The 10,466-nt window shown below is 44.1% G+C and overlaps 1 protein-coding gene across 2 annotated transcripts; it reads right to left on the reverse strand.

Annotated features, from left to right (window-relative positions):
• Positions 1 to 2,079: 2,079 nt before the first annotated feature.
• Positions 2,080 to 6,175, reverse strand: LOC123041199 (NADPH--cytochrome P450 reductase 3). 2 transcript variants are annotated; one of them, XM_044463881.1, is made up of 7 exons: positions 5,812 to 6,175; positions 5,654 to 5,713; positions 5,490 to 5,566; positions 4,848 to 4,905; positions 4,661 to 4,744; positions 3,992 to 4,120; positions 2,080 to 3,346 (listed from the first exon to the last, which is right to left on the reverse strand). In XM_044463881.1, exons 1-6 carry the CDS (start codon positions 6,121 to 6,123, stop codon positions 4,013 to 4,015), a joined length of 699 nt encoding a protein of 232 aa, XP_044319816.1. In that variant the 5' UTR covers positions 6,124 to 6,175; the 3' UTR covers positions 2,080 to 3,346; positions 3,992 to 4,012. The 2 variants fall into 2 exon arrangements, with proteins under 2 accessions (XP_044319816.1, XP_044319817.1); XM_044463882.1 differs by lacking the exon at positions 2,080 to 3,346 and having other exon boundaries at positions 3,990 to 4,115.
• Between the last annotated feature and the right edge of the window lie 4,291 nt (positions 6,176 to 10,466).

The raw sequence follows: 10,466 nt of genomic DNA on the forward strand, positions 1-10,466 counted from the left end.
CAGCAAGAAACCGACGGGCAAGCTCCATGAGGTATGGGTGAAGGGATTAATCCATCCACACTCCTTCCTCTTGCCGACAGGCACAGCCGCAGCGACGGTGCTCGGTCCATGGTGAATCACCGCCCTCCGGAAGCCCCTATCACGGGAGCGACCGCAGCGCGTGCGCCTCCCCCGGGGCAAGTCGACCAAGTCGCTACGCCCGACGGAGCTGCTGGCACTCAAGCGCCTTCACCACACCACCATACCATCCAAGTGGCCGCCCCGCAACAGCGGGGACATGGTACTGTTGCTGCTGGCACCAGCAGGAGCCGAGCGATGGAAATATCTGCATCGTCATCACCCATGCCGAGCACGTCTACGGAGGCCATGGTGCGGGCTCAACTGCTGCTAAGCTTCCCGCCAGCGGCCAAGCAGATGGATGAGCGGCGTGCCACCATCCAGAGCTTGCTCGGTTTTGTCGAGGCTAGGGGCTCTCAGCGAGCAGGCCCACCACAGACTCCCCAAGCAATGACGACGGCTCGTGCTGTCGGTCGTATGGATAGGGCCACCCCCATAGTACAGTGCCCACCACGACAACTAGTGCGAGCACAAAAGAATCAAGAACCCGTCAATGTCTCAATGACCTCTTCTTACCCTCGAGTGTGTCCAGATCGGAGGCAAGCCCCGGAGGGCAGACAGAGGGAAGACGCACGCGTTGTCATCGAGCGACACCGCGACGACCGCCGCCGGACCGATGGGTGCGATGGTCCTGACGTCGACAAGCCTGCACTCAATATTGGCGGGTGCCTACCTTAAGATGTTGGGTGCCCTACCTTTACTCGTGAGCTGCGGCAAGTCCGTTGGCCGTCCGTCCACATGTTCAAGCCAGAGATACCCGAGAAGTATGATGGGAGGATAAACCCGGTAGAGTTTCTGAGCATCTAGACCATCGTTGTTCAAGTTGCCGGGGGAAGAGATGAGAAGGTATTTGCCAATTACTTCCCTTTGGCTCTCAAGGCCAATGCGAGGTCCTGGCTGATCCACCTGCTAGAGAACTCCATTTTGTCTTGGGCTGAACTATGCCATAAGTTCATTGGCGTCTTCACTGGAGGCCATCATGAACCAGGGCGGCCCAGTAATTTGCAGCTTCTCCAACAGAAAGAAGGAGAGACTCTCTAGAAGTATTTGCAGAGATTCATCAAAGTTCACAGGAACATCCCGAACATCCATCTGGCAGCTATGATAGCCGCCTTCCAGTCCAATGTGTGCAACCGCAGGATTCGTTCCAAGATGAACGTACGGTTGCCAAGACTGTGATGGAGCTTTACACCTTGGCGGATAAGTGTGCTCGGATGGAGGAGCGGAGGAAGTTACCTAGGGAGGAGGACTGCATCAATGTCGATTCAGAGGATGATGACGAATCCACCAGCTAGAAGAAGAGCAAGAAGCGCAATAAGAGGCTCAAGGATAAGGCAGTGATCACTATTTAAGGATCGGTTACACATAGTACCACTACAAGAAATATGTCAACTTGTGACCTTGACTGTTGGTCACTGAAAGGTCATTGTTTTCCATTTGTGACCATTTTGTGACCAAAAACAGAAGGTCAAAAGCTGAACATCGTAAACTGACATTCATGACCTTCTCTGTGAGAAGGTCGTAGATGTTTACGACCAAAATATGCCTACTGTTTTGTTTTGGTCACTAGGTGTCTGCCCAAGCCACGTCGAATCCGACGTGGCAATATTACGACCAATTGAAAAGGTCAAAAATTAGAATCGACCCAGTCCAATTGGGTGTTTATATGGGCCGAGCCCATTAATTTAGCCAATTTAGTGTATTTTTCTGTCAATTTTTGTTAGCTTCATGGGACAAGCCCAGCATCGCAGCCTTTTTATTTTTGGGCCATGGCCATTTTGGCTGAGCAGTTCAAGTATTTCTTTTTTTTGAAGATGGGTCCACTATTCAGATGGGTCCCAATTGGCAGGTTCTTCTAGTAAGTGGGTCCCAATTGTCAAGGTCATTTTCTTTAAATTTTAATTTGCTAGTAAATAAATCACCAACATTCAAATGGGAACAGATAGAGAACACACATAGTACTTCACATAACAGCCAGAATCAGTTTGATACATCATACAACAAAGATACAATAGTAGAATCATTGTGTTACATCATCATATAACACATATACAATGGCAATCACAGTCTATATACTCCAAGTCTCATCAACTTCGCATTCCCCAGATTCCCACCTTCCAAATCTGTAGCACAAAATCAACGCCATGTTATTAGACCAAACTTTAGAACTAGAAGCCATCCACCTACTAACAGAACTTTCATGAATATGTTCATGTATGCTTAATAATTAACCTACATGAGCACTGCAAGTCAAATTACCATCATAATAAGTATGAAGATAAAGGAAAGCAAGAAATAGCATACTAGAAACCTTAACACATATAAGAGAAAACATCAGTTAGTGAGGAGAAGAGGTTCCTTGACTTGACGACCACCAGATGTTCTTGAATTTCAGTGAAGATAGTTCACCTTCTATGTGTACAGTACATGACACCAGCAGGTCAGAAGATAATACACCAAATGTGCATGAAAGACAATACAGTAAACACCATCTTGTTTATAGCAAGACAATATAGTAGCATGTCTCTAGCACATTATCTCCTTTAAATAATGCATTCAAGCAAGAAATGGACAACTGGTCTAATTTTCTCACACTTGGCATTTTCATAGTTAACACCATCATGTACAACACTAAGCTGCTCTAGGCAAAGTACTACCAAAACAAGAACTAGATATGGCAGGCAAAGTACCAACAATTTACTCATAGCATGCAAAGTATCAATATTCTGTTCTTATCAGCTTATTCTTATGCCTATAACAAGGAAATCTAAATTTACTCATAGCATTACTCTTGCTCATAGCATTTTACTCATACAATCGAAGTCTAAAAAAGACTACAACAGTACCTAACTAATACTGCAAATTATATTAGCTAACTAATACAACATTACCTAACTAATTATATTAGCTAACTCTTGCAAAAATGGAGCTGGTTCTCTCTAGGATTACTAGTCAGCTCACACTTTAAACATAAAATTTGTTCATCTTATATAACAAAAGAACTTAGAAATATCGATCTACTGCTCCAGAAATGCAATATGTAAACCCAGTTGGAATTGATAACTACAAGCTACAACAGCTCAAAGTGGAAGTAGCTAAAACGCAAGCATTGTTCAAAGACAAACAACAAGAATCCTAGTAATGGATTGAACTCAATGCTCAACAGCAGGTGGTGCTTGGCCTCCAGGTACCCCATGCCCTCGCCCGTCGGCAGCTGGTTCTTCCTCACCTATAACAATACACAAGCAGTCAAGCACACAAGAAAACAAACAGAATACTTAGTTTTGTGGATACTGCTACCCACTGCTTAAATGCTGCCTTATTCTTACACAAGTGAACTTATCATAGATCATGAAGCAGGTGGAGCTGGGATTTCGCTTTTTATCTGGAACCAATAGAACATGCTAACAATATTATAAACGTTGCTTCACGGCCACTGATTACTTGCTCATTGCATGGAGATTTTAATCAGTGTGAAAACTAGTCACTAGATACAAAACAATTCATATAAACAGGGCATACCAAGCAGCATACCAAGCAAAAAAACAGATTTCAAACAGGCTAGCTAGCTGTTATTTGCTACAATCCTGATGGTACAAACAAGCTAGCTAGATTAAACACCAACAGTTAACACAGCCTAGCTGTAGTAACTAACAAGGCCACCATAAATTATTAACATGCATGATCTGCAGTACTAGGAGGCCGAGTCAATGCACATCACAGTAACTACAAATGGGGTCTACTACAAGAGCACAATTTAACAAGTGTCCTACTCCAAATCATCATCACTTGTAAATAGGAATGATCTTTTCCATGACACAAGCACGGAAAGTACAAACAAAATCACCCATGCACATGAAATAGAGCAAGGTACCCATGCACACGGCCACAGTCTTCATCCCGCGGTAGAGGAGGTTGTTGCCGAGTTGGACCATGTGCGGAGCGTCGTCGTGGCGGTGGATGCCCTGGTCGTCGTCATCGTCCACAGAGGATGCCTACTGCTCTGAATAAAACAAAAAAGTAAGACTTAGTGTTGTTGATCTAGTACAGAAATTAAGCAAGCGAGTATAGGAGACACACACACACGTGCTACTGCTAGTATCTACAGACATCAATCAAGTTGGCTGTGTGTGTGCGCTTGAGCTAGCTTAGTATGTAGAGTCCATGGTTGGTCTCCAAAACAAACAGAGCATGCTACTGTCAACATAATCAAGCCAGTAGAACAGAAATGGACCATACCATGATGAAGTTTAGAATAGAATAAACAATGCATATACATTTTCTAGTGGTAAATCACAGAAAAAGTTGATGAAAATCTGCATCCGAAGTTCTAACAATGCCATGTCTACAACAAAACAAGACTAGGACGATTGCTGTAATTCTAATGCAGCAATAAAACAAACCTAACTACATTGTTCAGCAGCTTTGAATAACAAAAAATCTACCATTTATGGGAAACATTCAAAAGCAAAAGAAGAGAGTAAGTTTACATGTAAGAGTGCATATATGCAATCAGATGGATTTAGAGGGCACAGGGGCAGACCTTGTTGAAATGCACGTACTGCCTATTCCCAAGAGCAAACACCCCATACTTGAGGTTGCTCAACCACTCACCCCTCTCGTTCCCCTGTAGTCCGACCAAACAAAGCAGCCATGAATACCAACCATAAGAAAAGCACGTTGAGAGCTGCACCCCAAGAAACTACTAGGTCTTCTGTAATCAAACGGACCTCAGTGAACCATTTGTAGAATCTTGCAGCATTGTCGGTTGTCTCGCCATTCCCATACCTACAACAGCAACAACGACACCCAATAACAATTTAGCTTCTTAGATAGATTATTGGACAAAAGGGGTTGGCCCCAGTTTTTGTAAGTGCTAGTTTGATTAGCAACTGTCTAGAACAAATAAATATTCATGAGTTCCTTGCTTAACATGTGAGAGTAATTTAAGCAAGCATCTGCACGCCTTATTTTTCCTTATAACATGCATTTTCACACTTGTTTTTATCAAGAACATGCACTTTTGCACGCTTCATTTTGTATGGTCCATCCAAGTTTGGATATTTGAGTTTATGCTCATGTCATTGGAGAAACTAACATTTGGGAAATCCAGATAATATTTTCGACAATGGGTTTGCATGGAATATTCAGTGCTAGGAGTTTATGTGATCAATCAACTTGTATCTACGGGACTATCACTACCATGGGAACCATCCTGAGCTGGAACTGGCTACCCAATCCCCCGGACACAAAATTCTACGATTGGAAAATTATTAACTCCATTATGTGATGGTGATTCTCTTTAGTGTCTTAACTAAAGATTTCTGCTCCCTACTGTAACAAAGTCAGTAAGAGTTGCTGGTGGTGCTTACGTTGCGAGGAAGAATACTGCGATGTTCTCCTTCTTGAGCTTCTCATCGTACTCCTCGTCCTCAGCGGAGTAGTCATCCTGAATCCCAACAAATCAATCGTGTGAGCCGAGGGGAGGGGGAGGAGGAGGTTTAAAAAGAAGCAGCATCGGCGGCGAGGTTCGTACCAGATCGAGCACATTGAAGACGGCCTTGTCGTAGAGCACCTTGGCCTCCTCCATGAGTGCCTGGCGGCAGGAGCATAGAAGGGAGAGCTTATTAGGCACCTTGCACAAGACAGACAGACAAGCGGGAGAAGCACGGGGGAGTAGGAGCATGCGCGTACCTTGGAGAATCCCTCGGCGGTGCCGGTCTGCATACCGAAGAAGAGGGTGACCCGCTGGCGGCCGTCGTCGGGGTCGGGCTCCTGGTCCTTTTTCATGGCGGCGGCAGCGCGGCCAGCCACCGCAAGATTGAGGCGCGCGGGGTGGGGCAGGGGAAGGGGCGGGGGAGGGGCTGCTAGGGTTGGCAGCATGGTAGAGGGAGAGGTGCGCGGTGAGGGCATCGACGAGCTGCCCCATGGTGCGCGGCGACACGAGGGCGACGGCCATGGTCGGAGCCGTGGGGGAACGGGGAAGAGCCACTGCGGGGGGAGCATGCACGAGCGGGATAGGATGAGGGGGGAGAGTGAGGCCGGCGGCGAGATTGGATCTGGGGAGGGATAGGGTTTGGGTGGTTCGAGGGGATGAGGGGGAGAAGGGGGCGACAACGATGGATCTGGGGAGGGGATAGGGTTTGGGTGGTTGGGCTGCCCCGGGGGTGGGGGTCCTTTTCCTTTCTTTCTATTTTTTCTTTAGATAAATGGGATGGATGGATGGATGGATGCCATTCATCGATCCATGGCACAAACATTTCAACCAATAAGAACAAAGCTTATGTAATTGTGTTTTTCTATTTGTTTCTCTTGTATTTTTTGCACGAGGGTGCATTTTGAAATGGCATAATTTGTTCAAAATATATCATACTTTGCATCAGAGTGCATCTTGGAATGGCAAATAATGTTTCCTAAGGAATTTTTCATTTTATTTACACGGAAAATTCATTTTCCATTTTTCGAGTGCCCAAAATGAGGTTTTTTGTGAAGGACCTACCATATATTTGTTGCAAAATTGTACCAAATCAATTTGCTAAAATACTAGGACATATTTAATGCACAATTGACCAAATGGTTGGGTGTAAAAAGTTTTGATCCACCTCTCGTGAAAAAGACAAATTCCCGCCGATTCAGGAGGAAGCGGGTCAAATTCGAACTGTAGCTACCTCATAGTTTACTCTTTATTTTTTTCCAAAAATCATTTCAAGGTACATAAGTATCTATTTAATCAGAGAAACACCAAAAAATAATTCAAGATTCAACCGCTAGCTAGGAACAGTCATTCCCGCCATTTTGACCTCATTTTCAAACGGGCATAAAAAATTCAAAAAAAAATTCAAAAAATTGGAAAACCTTCGCATTGTGTCATTATATGTGATCAAGTTACTAGCAAAAATTATAAACTTGTAATACGATGATTATTTTTAAAAAGTGTTCTCACAAATGAGCTATCAAGTGTGAAGATGCATGGCTTTCAACCCAAATGCTCAATCTTATGGACACATTCATGGCATAGCTTGTTCGAATGATCTCATATTGTGCACCAGGGTGCATATTGGAATGACAAACAATGTTGCCTAAGGGAGTTTCCATTTTCTTTACACGGAAAATTCATTTTCCATTTTCCGAGTGCCCAAAATGAGTTTTTTTTGTGAAGGACCTACCATATACTTGTTGCAAAATTGGACCTTATCAATTTTCTAAAATACTAGGCCATATTTAATGCACAATTAACAAAATGGTTGGGTGTCAAAAGTTTTGATCCACCTCTAGTGAAAAAGACAAATTCCCGCCGATTTAGTAGGAAGCGGGTCAAATTTGATCTGCAGCTGCCTCATAGTTTGATCTTTATTTTTTCCAAAATCATTTCTAGGTACATAAGTATCTATTTAATCAGAGAAACATCAAAAGTTTTCCAAGATTCAACCACTAGCTAGGAACGGTCAAGCCTGCCGTTTTGACCGCATTTTGAAACGGGTATAAAAAATTCAAAAAAAAATAAAAAAATTGGAAAACCTTCGCATTGTGTCATTATATGTGACCAAGTTTCCAGGAAAAATAATAAACTTGTAATATGGTAATTATTTTAAAAAAGTGTTCTCAGAAATGAGCAACAAGTGTGAAGATTCATGGCTTTCAAGCCAAATGATCAATCTTATGGCCACATTCATGGCATAGTTTGTTCAAATGATCTCATATTGTGCACAAGGGTGCATCTTGTAATTCCAAACAATATTGCCTAAGGGAATTTTCATTTTCTTTTCATGGAAAATACATTTTCCATTTTCTGAGTGCCCGAAATGACTTTTTTTTGTGAAGGACCTACCATATATTTGTTGCAAAATTGGACCTAATCAATTTTATAAAATACTAGGCCATATTTAATGCACAATTGACAAAATGGTTGGATTTCAAAAGTTTTGATCCACCTCTGGTGAAAAAGACAAATTCCCGTCGATTCAGTTGGAAGCGGGTCAAATTTGAATTGCAGCTGCCTCATAGTTTGCTCTTTATTTTTTCCAAAAATCATTTCTGGGTAAATAAGTATCTATTTAATCAGAAATACATGGTTTGATGGCGAGACATCGAGGTTTGGACGGTGGCCGAGGGCCCCAACTATAGAGTGCGTAAGCTTGCGTGCCCGCCCCGTGGTCACCGCATGACCGTGGCATTGCCATGTGTTTTGGGCAGCCTAGGCATGTCTAGTGGGTTGGGCACCCCCAGGTAGGTGGGAAGAAAATCACAACATAAGATTCTCACGAGGAGACCGATCGATGCTCAAACATGAATAAGCAGCCAAGTGTTTGATTTGCGGTACGGGAAATGCACATGGCTAATGGGCATGAGTTTTGGCTGAGGATGATCAGTTACTAAGAAGACCGTCTTCACAAATTTTCACCTCAAAAGGAGGAGCCTAGGTGGTACTTGCTTTGCAAAGTACCACACTACACATAAATACAAATGTTGAAGCTGGGCTCAAAATAATGAATGGATTGAGCTGGCATTTGGTGGAGGATGATTATTTGGGCATAGGAAAGCACTATAGAAAATGCATACCATTTGGACATGCCAAAGTCGTACTTCCTTCACAAAGTGCTGCTCTGAATAGAATAGGAAAATGAATATTGTTGAGTTATTTTTGAACTAGGCAAGGAATGTTTTTGACATATTTGATGAAGATATGATCCAAACAATTTATGAGAATTTTTTGGGAATTTTTGGAATAACAGAAATATATGTTGCTTCACAACCTAGGGCAAAAATTGACACATGGACATGACACATAGACAAAACTAATGAGATGGCGCCTAGTCATCACAACCCACCACAATCTACAAGCCTATGACCATCTATATTGGTCGTTAACAACTAGAAATAAGGCAGCGAACCAGCACTGTTTGCTTTATGACCATTTCGTGTAAGGAAATTATGACCTTTCTGACAAAAATGGTCGCAGTGGTTTAGGGTTTGGAGCCCCCAAAATAGCTTTTGACCAATTGGTCTCAAATGGTCATAGATCTATGACCAATTCTTCCAGGGTCACTGACAAAAGTTCACTAGTTGACATATTTCTTGTAGTGTACCGGCAAGATAGCTAAGACCGAAGTCCCCGGCAAGGAAACTGCCATGTGCGCCGATTGCCCGGAAGCTGCGGCTACCAAGAAGGCCGGGAAAGGTGATGGGTTGTATAGCAAGATTCATCGGACCAAGGGCCACGACTTTCAAGAATGTTATCAGGTTGAGGAGCTTGTCAAGAGGCAAAGAGCTCACTATGAGAAGCGTGACAAGGAAAAGGGTCAGAATGTCGCTGGCAGTAAGGGTCGAGGCGGTGAAGTAAATCGCCCCGGCAAACCCCTTGGGAACAAAGGATAGCCTACCAGAGGTCAAGAGAAGGAAGTCTGTGATGATGAGAGTGATGGAGGGGATGAAGAGGAAACCAGTGAGCAAGAGTTTCAGAAGGCCACTAACGCCCTGTGCATTGACGGGGGTGCATCCCTACACGCCTCTCACCGCCAACTCAAACTGTGGGCACGTGAGGTCAATCTTGTGGAACCAGCACCAGAGGCACGGAAACCAATCAAATGGTCACACACTCCCACCATCTTTGAAAAACAGGATCGTCCGGACCGTACCACAGTGGTAGGGTCTTTGCCATTGTTGATCTCTCCGACAATTCACAACCTCAAGGTCACTAAGATGTTGGTGGACTGTGGGGCCGAGTTGAATCTGATTTCCCCAAATGTTCTGAGCAAACTTCAGATAGCAGAAGAGGAGTTGAAGGTCACCGCCACGTTTCAAGGAGATAATCCCGGCAGGAGCCATCCTAAGCGAAAGATCACGTTGCCTATGACATTTGGAGGGGATTTTAACTATTGGACAGAAAAGATTGTGTTTGATGTGGTCGTCTTCCCCTTGCTGTATAGTGAGATCCTTGGATGACCAGCCCTGGCTAAATTCATGGCGGCACCCCACTATGCCTACAATATATCGAAGATGCCTTGGCCAGTTGGAGTCATTTCCATCCCATCAGATGAGGACACAATCATTTGCGTGGACAAGATGTGTCGGGACGCGGTTGCGGCAGAGGCAGCGGCAACAACAGTTTCCGTGAAGGAGAGCAGAGGGAAGAAGAAGGATAGCAAGGGCACTAGCAAGGCATCTGGGAAGCGTACCTCTTCGTAGTATGCTGCGCCTGTTGATGACTTGCCGGAGAGCTCCAACAGCAAAAGGACCAAGGTTACTGCTCCACAAGTGAAAAAGGACCAGTTCGATTACCTCCATTTCTTACCACAAAGGCTTTGATGGCACTTTCGCCATCAGCGCCACCCTCGATGACAAATAGGAAA

This window comes from Triticum aestivum, chromosome 2B (assembly GCF_018294505.1).
Source record: "Triticum aestivum cultivar Chinese Spring chromosome 2B, IWGSC CS RefSeq v2.1, whole genome shotgun sequence".
NCBI classification, from domain to species: Eukaryota; Viridiplantae; Streptophyta; class Magnoliopsida; order Poales; family Poaceae; genus Triticum; species Triticum aestivum.

Bases quoted from the DNA above. Each gene is read 5' to 3' on its own strand.
- LOC123041199 (XM_044463881.1), bottom strand. From the start codon at position 6,123: ATGCTCCCCCCGCAGTGGCTCTTCCCCGTTCCCCCACGGCTCCGACCA. The intron at 4,906-5,489 runs GTAAGCACCACC...TTGCTGTTGTAG, and splicing joins GCAGTATTCTTCCTCGCAAC to GTATGGGAATGGCGAGACAA. The intron at 4,121-4,660 runs GTCTGCCCCTGT...TGTTTTATTCAG, and splicing joins AGTACGTGCATTTCAACAAG to AGCAGTAGGCATCCTCTGTG.